The 21723-nt window shown below is 43.5% G+C and overlaps 2 protein-coding genes across 2 annotated transcripts in view; both read left to right on the forward strand.

Annotated features, from left to right (window-relative positions):
• Positions 1–21723, forward strand: part of TNFSF11 (TNF superfamily member 11) — a 258185-nt gene that overhangs the window by 55695 nt on the left and 180767 nt on the right. The window lies entirely within an intron of this gene.
• Positions 9728–20087, forward strand: FAM216B (family with sequence similarity 216 member B). Its single transcript, XM_026705373.2, has 4 exons — positions 9728–9817; positions 12506–12631; positions 14493–14613; positions 17917–20087. Exons 2-4 carry the CDS (start codon positions 12539–12541, stop codon positions 18057–18059), a joined length of 357 nt encoding a protein of 118 aa, XP_026561158.1. The 5' UTR covers positions 9728–9817; positions 12506–12538; the 3' UTR covers positions 18060–20087.

Raw genomic sequence — 21723 nt, forward strand, 5'->3', positions numbered from 1 at the left:
TCACCTGCTCTTTAGGAGGCTAAACACACTCATTTTTTTTGCAGATTAACAGGAAATTGGAAAACAACTCAAGGTTGACTCAGCTTTTTCCATCCTTCCAAGGTTGGTAAAATGAGGACCCAGATTGTTGGGGGCAAGAGGCTGATTCTGTAAACCACTTGGAGAGGGCTGTAAAAGCACTGTGAAGCGGTATATAAGTCTAAGTGCTATTGCGATCTTCTCCCTCCCTCCCTCCCTCCTTCCTTCCTTCCTTCCTTCCTTCCTTCCTTCCTTCCTTCCTTCCTTCCTTCCTTCCTTCCTTCCTTCCTTCCTTCCTTCCTTCCTTGCATCCATCCATGGTGCACAGCGGTTGGAATGCAGTATTGCACATAGACTGCCCACTGTCAGCAGTCTGACTAGCTTAAGGTCGACTCAGCTTTCCATCCTTCTGAGGTCCATAAAATGAGGACACAGATTATTGGGGGCTGACTCTGTAAACCCTTTAGAAACCCTTTAGAAAGGGCTATAAAGCACTGTGAAGCGGTATATAAGTCTAAGGGCTATTGCTATTGCTCTTTCTTTTTCCTTTCCTTTCCTTCCTTCCACCATTCCTCCCTCCCTCCTTTCCTTCCCAGTGGTTAGAATGCAGCATTACAGGCTGACTCTGCCATCTGCCAGCAGATCGATCCTGACCATCTCCAAGTTGATTCATCCTTCCGAGGTCAGTAAAATGAGGACCCAGGTTGTTGGGGAAAAGATATTGACTCTGTGAACTGCTTAGAGAAGGCTGTAAAAGCACTGTGAACCAGTATATAAGGGCTATTTCTAGTCCTTCCTTCCTTCCTTCCTTCCTTCCTTCCTTCCTTCCTTCCTTCCTTCCTTCCTTCCTTCCTTCCCTTCCTTCCTTCCCCTCCCTCCTTCCTTCCATCCATCCACCCATCTATCTACCTACTATGCTACCTATGCACCTATGCACCTATGCACCTATCCACCTATCCACCTACCCACCTACCCACCTACCCACCTATCCACCTATCCACCTATCCACCTATCCATCTATCCATCTATCCATCTATCCATCTATCCATCTATCCATCTATCCATCTATCCATCTATCCATCTATCTATCTATCTATCTATCTATCTATCTATCTATCTATCTATCTATCTATCTATCTATCTTTCTATCTATCTATCTATCTATCTATCTATCTATCTATCTATCTATCTATCTATCTATCTATCTATCTATCTATCTATCTATCTATCTATCTGTCTATCATCTATCTACAATTTCCATGCATCCATGCATCCATATATCCATCCATCTGACTCTCAGCCTCTTAGAGAGGGCTGTAAAGTACTGCGAAGCGGTATATAAGTCTAAGTGCTATTGCTAGGGTTGTTGCTGTGCAGTTATCACTTATCTAGCATTGACCTGGTTGCTTTGGCCAATAACTAGAAAGCAAAGTTTCTCCAAACTTTTTTGGGGGGTGGGGGATGGGGTGGGGGAACATCTGCACCAGAGAGACAGCACACACATGGCATATATAAGCAGCCCTGGATCTACCAGCTTTCCCTTAACATCTCGCCATTCGTTCTGGGATAGCACAATTATAAATGGTAATTATTGAATGTATTTGCATGTGCTTCCGGCAACTCCTGCGTGTGCCTCCAAGGCTCACCCAGGGAAAAAAAAAGTCTACCTCCCACATCATTTAAGAAGTTTTTTTTTTTCCAAAGGTCTAACCCAGGACTTCGAATTGGGCCTACGAGGAGATAATTATCAATTTGTGCAGCTGTCTGGAAATGAGCTCAGAGTATCTGGATGAACTCATGCCTGTCAATCAGTCACTGGCTCTTCACGGATCACCCTGGAGTCAAAAAAAAACACATTCTGCAATAATCTAAGTTCGACTGTTGACATGTTCACTCTTCCAAAGTCAGGGTTGATATGATGGCCTTCTTCAGATGCCTGAAGAGAGATGATTTAAGAGATGATGGATTCCTGTTGTCAGGGGAACAGCTAGACTTGAGAAGTTGTGGGTGCACCAACACTGGATTAGAATAGAATAGAATAGAATAGAATAGAATGGAATGGAATGGAATGGAATAGAATAGAATAGACAGAATGAAGAATAGAATAATAGAGTAGAGTCAAGAATAGAGTAAATAGAATGAATAGAATAGACATTGGAATGAAGAATAGAATAATAGAGTAGAGTCAAGTAGAGTAGAGTAAATAGAATAGAATAGAACAGAAAAAAATAACAGAGTTGGTTGGGACCTTAGAGGTCCTCTAGTCCAACCCCCTGCTCGAGCATGAAACCCTATACCATTTCAGAGAAACGGTTGTCCAAGCTCTTCTTAAAAACTTCCAGTGTTGGAGCATTCACAACTTCTGGAGTCAATGCATACTGCCCCTGTGCACCTACCTAGACTTCTATATGAAGATTTGTGATGACGATAATGATGTAGAGAAGAAGCTTTTAAAAAAAAGCCGCAAGGAGGAATTAAAAGCCACGACAAACGCACCCCGTTAAACAAAGCACCCCTCTTAAGGAACACCTGTTCCATAGCTGTACCTGTTTCGTAGGTCTTTCCTTCTCCTTCCTAGTTTTTTGGCTGTTGGCAGGCAGTGAGAGAGCTCTTGTGACTCCTGTCGGGAAGGAGGCCAGTGAAAAATGATTCAGTGCTTATGGACTTTCTACTCCTTAAACAAAGAAAGGCAGATACCTGCATTTGGCTCCACCCATTTGCCAGTGATCCCTAAACGTTTTAGAAGCACACACCTGAGGTTCCTTTTGCCGTCGACACCTACCAATACACAAAGAAGGATGAGATGTAGCCATCTCAGTTGGTGCCATGAAAGAACAACGTTCATTGGGTTGACAAGAGAGACAATTCAATGATCAGGAATGGCAGAATAAAATTGAGATTCCGGTCTATTGGTCTTCCATTCACGAAGTGGACAAGAATCTGGTCCAGTTACTCTAAAGTCTAAACCTACATCAGGAGGAAAGGCAATACTCTCGTGTTTATGAACGGACTGACATTTTAATAGAATAACCAAGTTGGAAGGGTCCTTGGAGGTCTTCTAGTCCAGCCCCTGCTCAAGCAGGAAATCTGATACTATTTCAAACAAATGGGTTGTCCAGTCTCTCCTTGAAAACCTCCAGGGATGGAGCATTCACAACTTCTGGTGGCAAGCTGTTCCACTGGCTAATGGTTCTCACTGTCAGGAAGTTTCTCCTTAGTTCTAGGTTGGAGCTCTCTCCTGAACGATTTTTCCACCTGTCACCTCTTGTCCTGCCCTCTGGTGCTTTGTAGAATAGGTCAACCTCTTCTTCTCTGTGATAACCCCTCAAACAATAGGATGACAGACTTAGAGGTCTTCTTGGACAACTCCCTGCTGGAGCAATAAATCTTATACCATTTCAGACAGGTGGCTGTCCAATCTCTTCTTGAAAACCTCCAGTGATGGCACATCCACAACTTCTGGAGACAACTCATCCTACTGGTTAATTGTCCTCCTTGTCAGGAAACCTCTCCCAGGTTGCTTCTCTCCTTGGTTAGTTTCCATCCATTGCTTCTTGTCCTGCCTTCAGGCGCTTTGGAGGATAGCTTGGCTCCTTCTTCTTTGGGGCAGCCCCTCAAATATTGGAAGACTGCTATCACGTCCCCCCTAGTCCTTCTTCTCATTAAACTAGACAATACCCAATTCTAGCTATGTTTTAGCCAATCATCTTGGTTGCTCTTCATTGTAAAAAGTGTCTCAGTGCATTAAAGACTGTGACAGTGGTTGGCTAACCTTTATGGGCTCCTGTGCTAAAAATTGCTTGTGCTCACGTGCCAGCACCCTGAAGGCAATGTGCACACCCGTCCATGCCCTGCACATGTGTACATGATTTCTCACCACCTCCACCCCCTTACCCCCTCACCCCAGCTGATTTTCAGCCATTTTGAGGCCTTTTTCGGCTTGCCAGAGTCTTGAGGGAAGCCTCTGCAGGATTTGCAGGCTGAAAAATGGGCCCGTTTTGTTACTTCCAGTATTTCTGGACATACAGGAAGTGATGAAATGGGCCTATTTTTCGGCCTGCAAAGCCTGCAGAGGTTTCCCTCAAGACTCTGGCAAGCTGAAAAATGCCAGAAAATCAGCTGGGAGGCGTGTGCATGCGCAGTGAGGTAAGTTTGCCTGGGGCTCGCGTGCCCGCACAAATGGCTCTGTGTGGCCATCTGTGGTACACGTGCCATAGGTGGGACTATGGGACTAGTCATGGGACTATGGCATTGATACGGAGGAAAGCATCACTATTATCAGTTAGACTGTTAATGTCTATCTTTATTTATATCTACTGATGATTCTGATTTGCTGGAGTAGTGCAGTGGCCTAGAGGTGGGGCTCTAGCCTCACAATCAGGAGGCTATGAGTTCGATCCAAGGTAGAGGCAGATATTTCTCTCTCTGGGCACGATGAGAAATTGTCTGCTGAACAAAACTCCGCCCTGGTGACAGGAAAAGCCTCTGGCCATTAAAACCCTCTGCTAGCTCCATTCAGTTGCCCAGACTCCACCCCGCAAGGGATCATGGGGTCCTTAAATGAAGATGATAATTCTCATTTGCTACTGCTTCTTAATAGCACAAGCTGCCATCCGGTAAAAGCAGAGGTTTTGTTTTTAACTTATTTTATTTTCCTCAACCAGAATTACAGGAAATTATCACAGGACTGTATATCAGAAGGCCAGACAAGGAACGATGGATGGAAACTGAACAAGGAGAGATTCAATCTGGAAATTATGAGGAATTTCCTGACAGTGAGAACAATCAGCCCACAGAACAGAAGTTGCCTTCAGAAGTTGTGGGAGCTTCATCCCTGGAAGCTTTCAAGAAGAGGCTGGACTGCTGTCTGTCAGAAATAGTGTAGGGGCTCCTGCTTGGGCTGGTGGTGGGGTTGGACTAGATGACCTACAAGGTCCCTTCCAATTCTGTTAATCTGTAATGTGAACAGAACCTTATGTGAGAACAGACATTTTCATTAAAAAAAAAAATCTTACGTAGAAAAAAGTAGTATTTTAGAGGGAAGGGCTGGCTTTGGAACCTGGTTGGGCTTTTTTTTCCTACTAAGTGTTTTCTTAAATAAATATGACTCCGTATTTACATATGACAACGAATGCAAGCTGAAGTCTGATTTAGTACAGGTTATTTCTCATGAGAAAAAGGTTGAAGAGAGAGAGAGAGAGGGAGAGAGAGAGAGAGAGGGAGGGATCACATTGAGATTTACTCTTGCTTCCCAAGACTAACAATCCTTTCAGGACATTTAAGTCTCTGTTCACACTCAATTTAACACACCCAATCTTTGCTTTTGTGTGGCTTTAAACCCAATTCTAATATTTGAGTCATTAAATATTCTGAGGTGCCACTAAACAACCTTAGACTGTATTTGCACTTATTAAACATACCTTTGAGGGGATGAATTTGGATTGGCACCAATTATTTATAATGGATGAAGGAGGCTTTTATTTTACTTCTCCCTATTCTATAATCAGATAGACTTTTGCTCCGTTAATTCTCAGAAGTAGGAAGTATTGTAAAAAAAAATTGGAAGGTTGCACCCTTACGACCAAAGGATTCATCCCCAAAGAAGTATCTCCAAATCTAGAGGAAGAGGTTGCACTTTAGCAGGGAAAACCCAAGCTCAAAAAGCCCTTAAAGGTATGGGAGTGTGGTATTGTGGGTTTGTGTAGACAACCGGGCAGGAAGATCAATGGGCCAGAAGGTTCAACCATCATGAGGTTGACTTAAGAAAGTACCTGCATCAATTTTACAGCCGGCCATTGTAAAAGAATGGCACTTTTACAAAAAGAAAATTTTGGAAGTCAATCAATCAATCAATCAATCAGAATAAAGCTGAAAGGGACCTTGGAGGTCTTCTAGTCTAACCCCCACACAAGCAGGAGACCCTATATCATTTCAGACAAGTCACTGTCCACTCTTTTCTTAAAAACCTCCAGTGTTGGAGCATTCACAACTTCTGGAGGCAAGTTGTTCCACTGGTTAATTGTCCTCACTGTTAGGAAGTTTCTCCTTAATTTCAGGTAGCTTCTCTCCTTGATGAGTTTCCATCCATTGCTTCTTGCCCAACCTTCAGGTGCTTTGGAGAATAGCTTGACTCCCTCTTCTTTGGGGCAGCCCCTGAGATATTGCAAGACTGCTATCATATCCCCCCAGACCTTCTTTTCGCTAGACTAGTCATAGCCAAAACCTGCAATTGTTCTTCATATGTTTTAATCTCCAGGCCTTTAATCATCTTAGCTTCTCTTCTTCCTACTTTTTCCAAAAAAAAAGAGTCTCAACACCAAAGTCTGAACGAGAAGACTACAAAGCTCAACCCAAAGATACCAATGAAGTCAATGAATTGCGAAGGAATATGGGAGGCGATATGTAAGGGATGTGGTGGCTCAATGGCTAAGACGCTGAGCTTGTTGATCAGAAAGGTGGGCAGCTCAGCGGTTCGAATCCCTAGCGCCGCGTAACAGAGTGAGCTCCCGTCCCTTGGCCCGGCTCCTGCCATTCTAGCAGTTTGAAAGCATGTTTAAAAAAATGCAAGTAGAAAAATAGGGATTCCTTGGGTGGGAATGTATCAGGGCTCTGTGCGCCCTTTGGCCTTTAGTCATGCCAGCCACATGACCACGGAGACGTCTTCGGACAGCGCTGGCTCTTCGGCTTTGTAATGGAGAGGAGCAGCGCCCCCTAGAGCCAGAAACGACTAGCACATAGGTGCAAGGGGAACCTTTACCTTATGGGAGACAAGGGCATCGGATATCTTCGTAGATATCATAACCAAGGGGGCCAAAACAGTTGGAAGAGCTGAAAGTCAACTGGCCAAGAAGGCAGTGAGTAGCTTCAGAGCGTTGCCATAATCTAAAAGAGATTTTTTTTTATTCTTGGAGGACAGGACAATAATAACAGAATAATAGAATTGGAAGTCATCTTGGAGGTCTTCTAGCCCAATGTTGTGATCAATTTCGGCATGATTCCGGGCACCTGTTAAATCCTGCCAAGAGTTAACTTCCTTCCCTTTAAGCCGCCTATGAAAGCTGTGCTATTTTTAAAAGCAATATTCTTTGCCCTCCTTTCTTCAAACCCTTTGGAGAATGTCAACATTCTCTCCTCGTCCATGTTGGAGCAGAAAAGATAAGAGGAGGAGAACCCTAATTGGAAACGAGATTAAAAAATTGCTTCCGACATCTTCTTTAGCTGCTTTGATTGGTGATCTCATGGGAAGGCTTAGAATGAAGCAGTTGGCAGCACGGTGAGTCTTTGCCCAGCCTTCTCCCTTAGGTGGAATTTTTCAATATTTTTGTTTTTCTCCACATCCCTGCCTGGATCTTCTAGTCCAACCCCCTGCTCAGGCAGGAAACCCTATCGCATTTCAGACAAATGTTTGTCTAAACTTTTCTTTAAAATCTCCAGAGTTGGAGCATTCACAACTTCTGGTGGCAAGCTGTTCCACTGGTTAATTGTTTCTCACTGTCAGGAAATTCCTCTTTAGTTCCAGGTTGAATCTCTCCTTGATTAGTTTCCATCTGTTGCTTTTTGTCCTGCCCTCCGGTGCTTTGGAAAATAAATTGACCTCCCTCTCTTCTTTGTGTCAGCCCCTCAAATATTGGAACACTGCTATCATATCACAGTCTTTCTTTTCATTAAACTAGACATACCCAGTTCCAGCAACCATTCTTTATATGGTTTAGCTTCTAGTTCTATCTCCTTTTTCAGCTGGTTTCTCTCCATTCGTCAAATCAGGCTTCATTCTAGAATTATCCAGTGGACGAACAGACAAACAGATATTTGAGAAATAACAAGGCCGGTCCTCTGAATTTCTATAGAGAGGAACTTGTCCTCATATTTTCAGGATTCAGAGATCTGGCCTTGTTATTTCTCAAATTTGACCATGATTATATACTGTAGAGCAATCAGATCCTTCTGCAGAGATTTAAGTTGACCAAAAATTCACAGGCAGCCTTAGCTCTTTGCTGTCCTCTAGCGCCGATCTGAATTTGGGTAACCCAGTTCTGGTGGCAGCTGGAGAGGATATTTTCCAGTAAAATATGCCATTTGATCCTCTGTAATCAAAGGTAACGTTTGGCCTGCATTTTAAACCAAACGGACCAAACCAAACGTCTGTCGTTCAAAACTATTTACTGTTTCTTCTTGTTTCTCAGTCATGAGATGGAACCATTGCTGTGTAGCCAGAAAAATGATGGTTTGAGTCAAAGATGAAACGAACAGCCCCAATTCACAGTGTTCCAAATGGTATCTATTAGATGGAAGCTGTCTATAGAGCATCTTCCCTAACTATCATCCCCTTTTTATGTCTCTCTCTCATCCCTTATCAACTATCGTCTGGGTCTGCCAATCTATCACCCCCACCATCCATCTCTCCTTCACCTCTACATCATCTATTGAGAGAGACCAGCAGACAAATGGATGGATAGGATAGGATAATAGATAGACTGACAAACAGATGACAGATGATAAAGAGATGACGGATAGGTAGATGATAAATGGAGTTAAATGATGGATAGATGAATAGGATGATAGATAGACAAATACAGATGATAGATGATAAAGAGATGATAGATAGATGGGATAGATAGATAGATAGATAGATAGATAGATAGATAGATAGATAGATAATAGAGATAGACAATAGAGATAGAAAGATAGATGATATATAGAGATAGATGATATAGACAGACAGACAGACAGACAGACAGACAGATAGATAGATATAGATATAGTGATAGATGATATAGATAGATATCGATATAGTGATAGATAGATAGATGATATAGATAAATAGATAGATAGATAGATAGACAGACAGACAGACAGACAGACAGACAGATAGATAGATATCAATATCAATAGATGATAGAGATAGATAGATAGATAGATAGATAGATAGATAGATAGATAGATAGATAGATATAGATATAGATAGATATCTAGCTATCTCTTCTAGTTATAATTCCTTTTTTCATCTCTATAATTCTCTTTCTCTCTTTTATTTTTTCAATGGAAAATGGACAATTAGCTCTAGCATGATGTCTACAAATCACCTCAGCGATGTAGCACACTGTTTGCCCATTACTAGGAATCATTTGATACCCCAATTCTCCCAATAATCTCAACAGGAGGAAAGTTTTGCAGAAGCACCCAAAAGGGATTCATTGACCTAGTTAGCTAACCTGAAGGAGGTTCTATTTAACCCTAAATAGACCCAGTTGTGCCCAGCCTAACTAAAGTTCGCCTGTTTACCCAGTTACCTTAGTTTGACTCTAGAGTCTTTCAAGAAAAAGAACGAGAGAGAATGAATGAAAAAGAAAAAGAAAAAAAGCCAAGTTTTTCCAATATGCAACGTATTAATCTGAGAACTTAAACCACGGCCATCCATTCCTCTTTTGATAAATACAGATTTTTTCACATCCGCCATGCAACCCCACTTTATGGCAGTTGAGAAGAAAAGCAAAGGTTTTAATGGTCAGATTTGTGCCAGTGGGAACAAAATGAATAAACAGTCTCCAAGTTGACAGCTAGTCAAGAGTTGCTTCAGGCATTAAGCCAAATTCAGCCAAATTCAGAGCTCTCTCTCTCCCTCCCTCCCTCCCTCCCTCTCTCTCTTTCTCTCTCTCCATTTGGGTTTTGTGTATGTGTGTGCATGTTGCTAGGTTATTAGTCAACAAGCCAGACAATATCATGAAGGTTCTTGCAAGACCGTGGGTCTAATATTAATATCTGTTTGGTAAAGAAGAAGCCATTTTTGGAAAAGTGGGAGGTAAGTCAAAAATGAGTGGATTGGATTTCGTATTGAATCTGGGTGGAAGAAATTGACTAGATATTTGCAAGACAATGCCTCCTTTGCTGCACGCTTCAGCTCAGGTATAGTTTAGTCTCAGCTGTCAGAGGGCAACGTGTTTGAATTGCAGAGACAAAGCATTATGTTTGCTTTGGCTCCAAACAAAAAATATATGTATTTGGTGCAAAATATATATATATGCATATATAGTATTAGGTGCTTCAATCTACAGAATATAACTTTAATTTATTCTTATTTTCCAAGTTTCCTTCTGGAGTATTCGTTTTATTCTCACAGCCAGCCTGTAAGAGAGATTAAACAGTGATGGGAATTAACCCAAGGTTATTTAACTGATCAAGGAGAGAAGCAACTTAGAACCAAGGAGGAATTTCCTGACAGTGAGAACAATTAACCAGTGGAACAACTTGCCTCCAGAAGTTGCGAATGTTCCAGCACTGGAAGTTTTTAAGAAGAGATTGGACAGCCATTTGTCTGAAGTGGTGTAGGGTTTCCTGTCTAGGCAGAGGGTTGGACTAGAAGACCTCCAATGTCCCTTCCAACTCTGTTATTCTATTCTATTCTATTCTATTCTATTCTTTCTTCATTATTCTATTGTATATTCTATTCAATATTCTATTTTATAATCTATTCATTATTCCATTCCATTCCATTCCATTTCATTCTTCTCTTCTCTTCTCTTCTCTTCTCTTCTCTTCTCTTCTCTTCTCTTCTCTTCTCTTCTCTTCTCTTCTCTTCTCTTCTCTCCTCTCCTCTCCTCTCCTCTCCTCTCCTCCATTCCATTCCTCTCTTCTCTTCTCTTCTCTTCTCTTCTCTTCTCTTCTCTTCTCTTCTCTTCTCTTCTCTTCTCTTCTCTTCTCTTCTCTTCTCTTCTCTCTTCTCTTCTCCTCTCCTCTCCTCTCCTCTCCTCCATTCCATTCCATTCCATTCCATTCCAGTTTTTGAACCCTGAGGGCAAATCAGAATTTAGGCAGCCCTGTTCTCAGAATAACCGAGTTGGAAGGGACCTTGGAGATCTTCTAGTCCAACCCCCCCCGCCAGAGCAGGAAACCCTGCACCATTTCAGACAAATGGTTGTCTGATCCCTTCTTAAAAACCTCCACCGATAAAGCCCCCGCCTCAACCTCTGGAGGCACATTCACAGTGGTGCTTTTGCACAACCTAGACCAAACTTCTAAGCCTCTCTCTACAATTTATGTACTTTTAAGGTCCTGAAGAGAGCCATCCTTCTAATGGTTAGTTTTCAAACTTTCTGTGGTATCTCCAATAATCATGACAAAGACTGCACCAAGAGTATTTTGCTACCAAATCAAGTTATGTCTGTCTTGCTTGCTTCTCTAAAATCTAAAGGCAGGCACCCAAAAGCAGATTCTGCTAAGGTGCAAACCGTCTTAAACTGCACAAAGCTAAATTGAATGACGATGATAGTTTGGCTTCTGTGTGAGATGTAGACAGGCACGTCATGTCCATGTTAGACATCTACCGTAGGAAAAGGAGCAAGGATTAGTATGGAAACAACCCACACAACCTTGGACCTTCTAGCTCGTCATCCCGTTTCCAAAAGTCCATTGGAAAAAGAATTCTTGAGACCTTAGGGTTCTTCTAATTCAAAACTTTGAATTAAAAAAGAAATATCTTGTTTATGATTAACAGAATTGGAAGGGAGTTTGGAGCTAACTGCAACCCTCAAATCAGGCAGGAAACCCTATTCCATGTCAGACCAATGGTTTCCCAATCTCCGGTCACAAACCTCCCGTGATGGAGCATGCAGAACCTCTGTTGGTCCACTGATTAATTGTTCTAACTGCCAGAAAACTCCTCCTTATTTCGGTGTTGCTTCTCTCCTTGATTAGTTTCCATCCATCCATTCTTTTCTTCAAGTGCTTTGGGGAATAGGTTGACCAAAGCACCTGAAGAAAGAACAAGAAGCAAAGGATGGAAAGCATTAGAATTACAGGAGAGCAAAGCTGTCCACAAAGATGGATTTATACTCCAGGAAGACATCATCTTGCGCCCTACATAAAGTCCCACCTCTGCATAGAGATAGAGATCAGAGATAGAGATGGAGACTGGAGATTAGAAATTAGAGACTGGAGATTGAGATTGGAGATTAAAGATTAGAGGCTGGAGAAGGAAATAGGTTGGAGATTAGAGATTAGAGGCTGGAGATGGAGATAGATTAGAAATTGGAGATTAGAGGCTGGAGACAGAAATAGATTGGACATTAGAGATTAGAGGCTGGAGACTGAGATAGGTTGGAGATTAGAGACTGGAGACAGGAATAGATTGGAGATTAGAGATTAGAGGCAGGAGATGGAGATAGATTGGAAATTGGAGATTAGAGGCTGAAGACTGAGATAGATTTGAAATTGGAGATTAGAGGCTGAAGACTGAGATAGATTGGAGATTAGAGATTAGAGGCTGAAGACAGAAATAGATTGGAGATTAGAGATTAGAGGCTGGAGACAGATAGATTGGAAATTGGAGATTAGAGATTAGGTGAGGGAGAGGGGGAGGGAGGGAGGGAGGGAGGGAGAGAGAGAGAGTGTGTGTGTCAATGTTGCACAATGCAGTAACACAGCTGATTTTTTAAAAAATAAAGCTAGGAGCCAAATTTATATGTTTGAGGGAATGTTTTTCCATCAACAGCTCCTTTCCTGCTTTCCTCTGGAAGCGGTGGAGATGGGAGAACGTCAAAAACGAAATCCTAGCCAACATCACTACCCGAAATTGCACCGCGTACATGTTCCTTCAAGTGAATGGGACTCGATGAAGGTATCGGCTGCCTTTCAATTTACAGGAGCCTGAAGTGAAGTCCTCTACTCTTATGGCCCTTGGGGAGTCCATTTCTCTGGGTTTGGAAGAGGTCTTGCCATGCGCCTTGATTCCCATAGTTGAAACAAGCACACTCTTGAAGAAAGCGCCAACCTAAATTGGCAGGCGATGCCTTAGACCGACTGTTTTCACAATTGCCTCAGGACGTAGATGGGTCAGGCTGTTGTGGGAATATTGGATAGGAGTCAGGCCTGGAGTGAAACAAATGCCATCCAGTCAGTCACGTGGAGGGATTAGCTGAAAAGAAATGTGTGCATAGAAATAGAAATCATAGAAAGGAATAGAAAGGAAATAGAAATAACAATAGAAAAGAAGGAAGGAAGGAAGGAAAGGAAAGGAAAGGAAAGGAAAGGAAAGGAAAGGAAAGGAAAGGAAAGGAAAGGAAAGGAAAGAAGGAAGGAGGGAAGAAAGAAATGAAAGGAAAGGAAGGAAGGAAGAAAGGAAAGGAAAGGAAAGGAAGGAAGGAAGGAAAGGAAAGGAAAGGAAAGGAAAGGAAAGGAAGGAAAGGAAAGGAAAAGAAAGGAAAGGAAGGAAGGAAGGAAAGGAAAAGAAGGGAAAGGAAAGGAAAGGAAGGAAGGAAGGAAGGGAAAGGAAAGGAAAGGAAAGGAAGGAAGGAAAGGAAAGGAAAGAAGGAAGGATGGAAGAAAGAAAGGAAAGGAAAGGAAGGAAGGAAGAAAGGAAAGGAAAGGAAAGGAAAGGAAGGAAGGAAAGGAAAGGAAAGGAAAGGGAAAGGAAAGGAAAGGAAAGGAAGGAAGAAAGGAAAGGAAAGGAAAGGAAAGGAAGGAAGGAAAGGAAAGGAAAGGAAAGGAAAGGAAAGGAAAGAAGGAAGGATGGAAGAAAGGAAAGGAAAGGAAGGAAGGAAGGAAGAAAGGAAAGGAATGGAAAGGAAGGAAGGAAAGGAAAGGAAAGGAAAGGAAAGGAAGGAAGGAAGGAAGGAAGGAAAGGAAAGGAAAGGAAGGAAGGAAGGAAGGAAGGAAGGAAGGAAGGAAGGAAGGAAGGAAGGAAGGAAGGAAAGGAAAGGAAAGGAAAGGAAAGGAAAGGAAAGGAAGGAAGGAAGGAAGGAAGGAAAGGAAAGGAAAGGAAACGAAAGGAAGGAAGGAAGGAAGGAAAGGAAAGGAAAGGAAAGGAAAGGAAAGGAAAGGAAAAGAAAGATGGGAAAGGAAGGAAAGGAAGGAAGGAAGGAAGGAAGAAAAGAAAGAAAGACCACACTGACTGTATGTGATATTTATGAGCTGCTGCATTTACTTAAAAAAGATAGGGCATGGTTTTATTTTTATTCTCTCAACCCAAAATGAGTTATGGGGTCCTGGGTGCTCTCTGAGCTGGCTTGTTTTCTTGCAGACGTTTCATCACCCAACTAGGTAACATCAACAGTGCTAGGAGGAAGTGGGGTTTGCGGGGAGGAGGAGGAAGAGGATGAGGATGAGGAGGAGGAACAGGAGGAGGAGGAACAGGAGGAGGAGGAGGAGGAGGAGAAGGGCTTTGGGGTCCTTGGTGCTTAGTGGTTTTCTTGCAGACGTTTCATCACCCAACTAGGTAACATCATCAGTGCTATATCACCTAGCACTGAACGAAATGAAACATCTGCTAGAAAACAAGCAAGCTCAGAGAGCACCCAGGACCTCCACAAGTCACTTTTATTTCAGTGCCATTTGCACGAAATCCATTATGGTCATATTTGGTCATAAGTTTGAGGCATGGCCTCTATTGCGCAGAAGAGGAGGACGGGGAGGGAAGGAGGGAATCGATTCCGAATTGTCCCATCTACCATTCCTAACTAAGCCAGTCCTTGCCTTGGCAGGGTTTGAATGCAGGACAAAAAGGCTATTTTTACAGCATCGTGAGCATCTACGACAGCCGGGGGCAGCGAGAAACCTTGTGCCACCGATACATGTCCAGCCTTCAGCGCCAAAACGTGCTGGGTGAGTGTAAGGCGAGACCGACCTCTGGCATCGGCGATGCGGAGAAATTTGGAGGAACCACGGGTTTTACAAAATCTGGAGATGACGATGAGGTCAGTTTTATGGGCCGTGAAAGCACATCTCTCTCACAGCCGGAGCTCACGCTGGTTTCAACAGGCAGGGCTCGCGCAGCCTTCGGCCAAAAGCTTTGTTCCACTCAGCAGGACGAACATCCATGCGCCTTCGTGCGCTCGGATGCTATTTATGCCACGTCAGTTTATCTTCAGTGTCTATCCACCACCGTGCTCCAAACACGCCCCGAGACAGCTGAAAAATAAATGCTTTGGAGTGAATCTTTCGCTATCCCGGAAGCCTCCAAAAAGAGAAAAATCAGACTTAGGCATAAAATTCAGGGGTGGAGTTCAAAATTTTGTTACTACTGGTGGCTTGGTGGGCGTGACGTGGCTTGGTGGGCGTGGGAGGGGAAAAAATCCCCCAAATATTGGAGTGATGTCGTGGGAGGATTTTGACTTGGAATCAGAATGCGCAGGTGGACAATTCCTGTCTTTGGGGTGAGCCAAACGTCTGAACCTGCAAGCCAGAATTCAAACGAGAACCTGCTTCCCTGCTGAATTGGTGAAAATTTCTCTCGGTTTTGTTTTCCTTCCAGTACCACCGATGTCCCCCATTTTGGCTTGCTATCCTTTTTTTCTAAATGTATTTGTTTTTAAATGCTCAACTCACACCCCTAAAATCATTCCGCACCCCCTGTTGGGCTCAGCGTTGTCCCTGACAGACAGGTGGCCTTTTTCGGACGAGAGTCTTTCCAAGCTGGGTTAAAATGTTGTGATCTTGAAGCAGCAACACTGCAGGGCTTATGACAGAAATGTCCATGGAAAGTCTCCATCATCCAGGTCATGGCTGTCCCAAAGGTTGTTGTTGTTGTTGTTGTTGTTTCTTCTTCTTCTTCTTCTTCTTCTTCTTCTTCTTCTTCTTCTTCTTCTTCTTCTTCTTCTTCTTCTTCTTCTTCTTCTTCTTCTTCCTCTTCCTCTTCTTCTTCTTCCTTCCTCTTCCCCTTCCTTCCTTCCTTCTCCTTCTTTCTCCTCTCCTCCTCCTCCTCCTCCTCCTCCTCCCTCCTCCTCCTCCTCCTCTTCTTCTTCTTCTTCCTCCTCCTCCTCCTCCTCTTCCTCTTCTTCTTCTTCTTCTTCTTCTTCTTCTTCTCTTCCTCTTCCTCTTCCTCTTCCTCCTCTTCCTCCTCTTCTTCCTCTTCCTCTTCCTCCTCTTCTTCCTCCTCCTCCTCCTTCTTCCTCTTCCTCCTTCCTCCTCCTCCTCCTCCTCCTCCTCCTCCTCCTCCTCCTCCTCCTCCTCCTCCTCCTCCTCCTCTTCTTCTTCTTCTTCTTCTTCTTCTTCTTCTTCTTCTTCTTCTTCTTCTTCTTCTTCTTCTTCTTCTTCCTTCTTCCTCCTTCCTCCTTCCTCCTTCCACCTCCTCCTCCTCCCCCACTCCTTGTAATAGTAATTCCCAAGGCTTTAGCTAATATAGTTGGAAAAAATACACCCAGAGAGAAGGGAGTAGCAAACGGCATATATTGTGGACTTACAAACTACAAGGATATGCTTAGAAAGTCACCAGGCCTCAAGGTGAATTGAACACAGATTTTAACTGAATCTGTAACGGATTAGTAGGATTTTCAAACCGAAGTCTCTCTTAGCCATACCTGAAGAAACCTGGGCTCTTACATCCATAAGTTCTATTTCTGAATTATAGTGCTTGGCTCGACTGCAAAACTCTGGAAAAACTTAGTGTTAGTTTACTTGATCTATGAGTAATGCAATATGCGGACAAAACAGAAGCAATTACCATAGGGGTAAAACTGGAGACCATGTTTTCCCCCTTCTGGGAAACTATCATACATTTACTGTTTGGTGAACTTTGATGGATGAAATTACAGGCAGACTTCAACTGGGGCTTTCTTGCACACGTAGAATATGGGATAAATATCTGCTCTAAGTGTAAACCAGCCTGACTTCACCCCAGCTTTAAGAAACGGCCTCAGTTGGTTCCAGGTTGGTTTTCTCCTTGAGGAGAAATCAGATTTTCCCCACCAATCATTTTGGAAAACAGAAAGTTGTTATTCTAAAGAAAACTGGATTATATCCAGAGGCAGGGTGGGGTGTGTGTGTGTGTGCGCGCACGCGTGCATGCGTGCGTGTGTAAATTATAGAGAAAGAGGCCTAAAAGGAATCGGGGAGAGAGAGAATGATAGAGAGAATGATAGAGAGGTGATAAAGGGATTATAGCTAGATAACTAGAAGATATCTATATCTATCTGACAGAGAGAGAGAGAGAGAGGGAGGGAGGGAAGGAGAGAGAATGATAGAGAGGTGATAAAGGGATTATAGCTAAATAACTAGAAGATATCTATATCTCTTTGAGAGAGACACAGAGAGAGACACGGAGAGAATGATAGAGAGATGATAAAGGGATTATAGCTATCTATCTAGATATCTACCCGAGAGAGAGACAGAGAGAAACAGAGAGAGACAGAGACAGAGATGATAAAGGGATTATAGCTATCTATCTAGATATCTACCTGAGAGAGAGACAGAGAGAAACAGAGAGAGACAGAGACAGAGATGATAAAGGGATTATAGCTAGATAGCTGGATATCTATATCTATTTCAGAGAGAGAGAGAGAGAGAGAGACAGACAGACAGGTGCACGCGCGCACACACACACACACAGAATGATAGAGAGATGATAAAGGGATTATAGCTAGATAGTTAGATATCTATTTCTATCAGAGAGAGACAGAGAGAGAGAGAGAAGGATAACAAATTTATGGCTAGATAACTAGATATTTATATCAGAGAAAGAGGGAGGGAGGGAGAGAGAGAGATTTGTCTCATAATTAAGGCAAGGACAAACTAGGTCTCTCTCATCTTTCGCTCCTACAATTATCGAAAACCGTGTCACATCACCACAGGGACAACAGCTGCTGGAAGACCATTCTGGAGCTCTTCATGCAATTAAGGTGGTTATTTTCCAACTTTGCAGTCTAGGCATGGCAGGGAACCTTCTCCACTCCATCAGCTTTTATGGCCTGGCCAACCCATGCTGTCTACTGTCGATGGCAGCCCACCCACAGTTCAGTAATCCTGGACTTTTTTTTAGTTTTTTTTTTGGGGGGGGAGGGGGCAAAGTAGCAACTAGCTACCAATATAACTGTTTGGTTTCCCACCCGGCCTCCCTCTCTCTCCCCCCGTCCAAAGCTGAGGCCCTGACGAGTTCTGGTTCTTGACCTCCTTTTCGAACCCATTTTCCAGGGCTCATCACAAAGCAGCAAGTGAGATATTACGCTTCCTTCGTCAAAGATTCGCAATCCAGCCGAAGGTCGAAGCGAGGAAGGACTCCTCCCTCGAAGGCAGAGGGCAGAAGAGCACAGCTGCACTCCCGGAATCAAATATGAATCAAAGAAGCCATGGAGAACTCTCTCGCCTGGCAAGCCAGGATGAATCACAGTTTGGCGTTTGGGAAAATGGGACACACATTAGAATAGAATAGAATAGAATAGAATAGAATAGAATAGAATAGAATAGAATAGAATAGAATAGAATAGAATTCTTTCTTGGCCAAGTGTGATTGGACACACAAGGAATTTGTCTTTGGTGCAAAGGCTCTCTATGTACATAAATATATACACAGCACGATCACAGCTCACCAGCTCAAATCCCCAGCAACTAAGACTAACCTGAGCACAACCAAGCCCCCACCTGAACAGAACACACCTCCAGCCAATCAGAACACAGCCAGTCCCCAACCAATCAGAACACAGCCAAACCCCCAACCAATGAGAGCACAGCCCCACCCAATCAGAACACAGCCAAGCCCCCACCCAATCAAGTCACACCCCCACTAGCAGTTAAAAGGAAGAAGCAGCTGCAAGCTCACATCACTCTGAGAAGCAAGAGCCGAAGACAGAAGCCTGAAGATGATGAATGAGACTTCATCGAAACATTGCCTAGATACTTCCAATCTTACGCGGGACAAAACCCGAATAACCAAAGACCCACATACAAATACCCGCGAGAACCTTATAAAACAAATATATATGCATATACACAATCTTCAAAGGCAGCACTCTGCTCCCTGATGGTCCTGGCCCCATCCGTGCATCCCATGCAGGCCCCTCATCTGAGTCCTCGCTCTCCGAGACCTCAGCCATCTGTAACTGCTGCCGGCGAACCACAACACTTTGTGGACGCTTGCAAGATTCCCTTACTGTATCCCCTAAAAAAACCCTTGCCTAAAAATATATTGTGGAAATTTATGTACAGTGGTGGCTTCCTTGTTTGAGCTCTGCGGTTTGCGATGGGGGGGGTAAAACTGAGAGGAGACGGGAGCTGAGATTTATTGAGTGTTGGTCAGAAGGACTTGACATCTGGCGTGCCCCCAAAGAGATTCATCCGTGGAATTCGTAATGATCCTGGAAGGGATATCTTTCAAGTCTAGCATCGCCTCTGAATGCATAATCTGTATTGTGACCTTTCATCCTAGAGAACAGACTGGTTTTTAAATCCATGTGGATGCTTTGCACGGAGAGCAGCTTCATTTTATGGAGATCTGGGGATACTGGCAGGGGTTTGCAGGGGTTCGGAAGAGCCTCCAGCTAAGATTCTGGACAATTCAGAGAACCCCCAAATCACACTCCTGGCTGGCCCTCCCCATCCCTCCCCTCCTGGGAGTTCCCACATGGTGTGTTTTGGATGCAGGTAAACCAGCAGCAGGTGAGGACGGCTGAGTTCTCAGAGAGCGAGGACTCGGATGAGGGGCCTGCATGTGAGGCAGGGATGGGGCCAGGACCATCAGGGAGTGGAATGAAGCCTTTGGAGATGGTGGAGGCTGGCAGCAGTGAGGAAGAGGCCCCCGAGGAGCCTGTGCCAAAGTTCGCGTGTGCACAGGGCTGCTCAAAGGAAAGAGCAGCTGCAGCGGCATGGGCGACTCAGGAGTAAGGTTGCAAGGTGATGGACCCTCCCTGAGAAGATAAAGCCAGCTGAGAAACTGCAATTCTTTGCAGAAGGCAAAGAAGTTTTACATTGGAGCCTGGTGGATGTTAGAATATCCAAGTTGGTCTTTGGAGACTCTTTGATTTATTGTTTAGTAATTTTATCTCTTCTTGGCAGTCTTGCAAAAACTTGGCCAGGCTCTTTTTTAATTGGAGGTAATTAGTTGGAAGCAGCCTTTTATCTGTGAAGAAAGAGGATTCGTAAATTGTTCTGTATTTGCATTCTTGTAATACTGTATTCTGATTGGCTAGAACGCACAGTGTACCGCACTGATTGGCCATTATGAATCAACCGCGATTGGCCTAGCCGATCACAGGAGATTCGAACGGCTGTCACTGGCTGTGGCGCCTAGTGCAAGATTTATATAAGCCGCCGCTGATCCGAAGCCAAAAAAGCCGATCTACCATACAATAAAAAGAGCCTGAAAATCACTAGTCTCGCGTCTCTTCTTGGGATCGATCTACCAACTTAACATAAATGAAGCATTAAAAGGTTGTGCTGCTGCCTTTGTCTTGTGTTTGCTCTTTGGGAACCAGGTTTGGGTCAAAACGCCAGGGGAAGCCTCCAGACCCTGCAGAAGGTGAAAAATGGCCCTCCAGGAAGTACCAGTAGGCCACACCCACCCTGTGTTGGGGCTCTGGCATCCACCCCCATTTAAATCATGAGTCTCTAGCCATATCTCTCAGAGTTTATGGAAGATTTATTAAGAGTTAACATGTCCGGCACTGCCTGGGTGTAGCCGACTCTTAGACACATCATTCATTTCCCCCTTGAACCTGGCCTTCCCCACCCCCAGATGTATATTCTCCAATGGGACACATCCATAGCCAAGAGTCATCAATCATGCTCTCCAGCAGACCGGTTGCTGGGAATTTTTGAATCCCACCCCTGGTATTATTATTCTGATCATTATAATAGAATGTGTTAGATCGGGTACAAAAGAGACGCGAGACCAGTGTACTTCAAGCTCTTTATTTTACGTTAAGATCTGTACAAGATCTTGGAGCCGCGGCAGCCCTTCATATAGGGATTGCTCGCGGCTCGTCGGCTGATGACAGCACTTTGAATCTCCCGCGATCAGCTCGGCCAATCGCGGTCGATTCTAAGTGAGCCAATCACAGTTGTTGAGTCGGCCAATCAGAATGTAGTTTGTGAGGACCAATCAGAATTTACCTTTTGGAGTATGCTAATGCAGAACAGAATGGATATCAATGGAATGAATATTATTGTAAACACTTTGATGATTATTGTCTAATTTGTACCTAGACAACACACTATTTAACCAAAAATGGAATTTTTATATGTGATTAAAAAAATAAAAAAAACTTTATGGTTAAAAAAAGACAAGTGACTATCCAGTCTCTTCTTAAAAGCCTCCTGTGATGGAGCAAGCACAACTTCTAGTGGCAACCTGTTCCACTGGTTAATTGTCCTCATTTTTAGGAAGTTTCTCCTTCATTCCAGGTTGCTTCTCTCCTTGACTAGTTTCCATCCATGGCTTCTTGTCCTGCCTTCAGGTGCTTTGGAGAATAGTTTGACTCCCTCTTCTTTGGGGCAGCCCCTGAGATATGGCAAGACTGCTTTCATGTCCCCGCTAGTCCTTCTTTTCTCTAGACTAGCCAGACCCAAATCCTGCAACCGTTCTTCATGTGTTTTAGTCTGAAGCACTGCAAAAAACAGGATGAGGTTTATGGAACTGGATCCCAAAGTCGTATCTTGAAGGTTTTAAGTACAGTACGTTGCTTTATTATTAAGTATGAGCTTCCATTTCTCCTGAAAGCTTGATCAAGCCACATTTTTGTGCCTGATTGTGCAGTTTACATGAGAACTGGTTTGGAGGGAAGAAAGCATTAGCGTGATGAGTTATAGGAAGGCAGCTTTACCCAGAACCTCAACCATGACAGTTTTGTAGACGGATGTTGTTTGTGTTAAAATCACCATGACACCTCGGTAAAATGTCCGGCTCATCCCGGGAAAGGCAATCAAAGCTTCCTATGTGCTTTGGTAGAAAAACTGGGCGTGAATTCAATAATAAATCCAATAATTTATAATTCAATAATCGAATTA

This window comes from Pseudonaja textilis, chromosome 8, assembly GCF_049901715.1.
Source record: "Pseudonaja textilis isolate UNSWEBS1 chromosome 8, rPseTex1.2, whole genome shotgun sequence".
Taxonomy (NCBI): domain Eukaryota; kingdom Metazoa; phylum Chordata; class Lepidosauria; order Squamata; family Elapidae; genus Pseudonaja; species Pseudonaja textilis.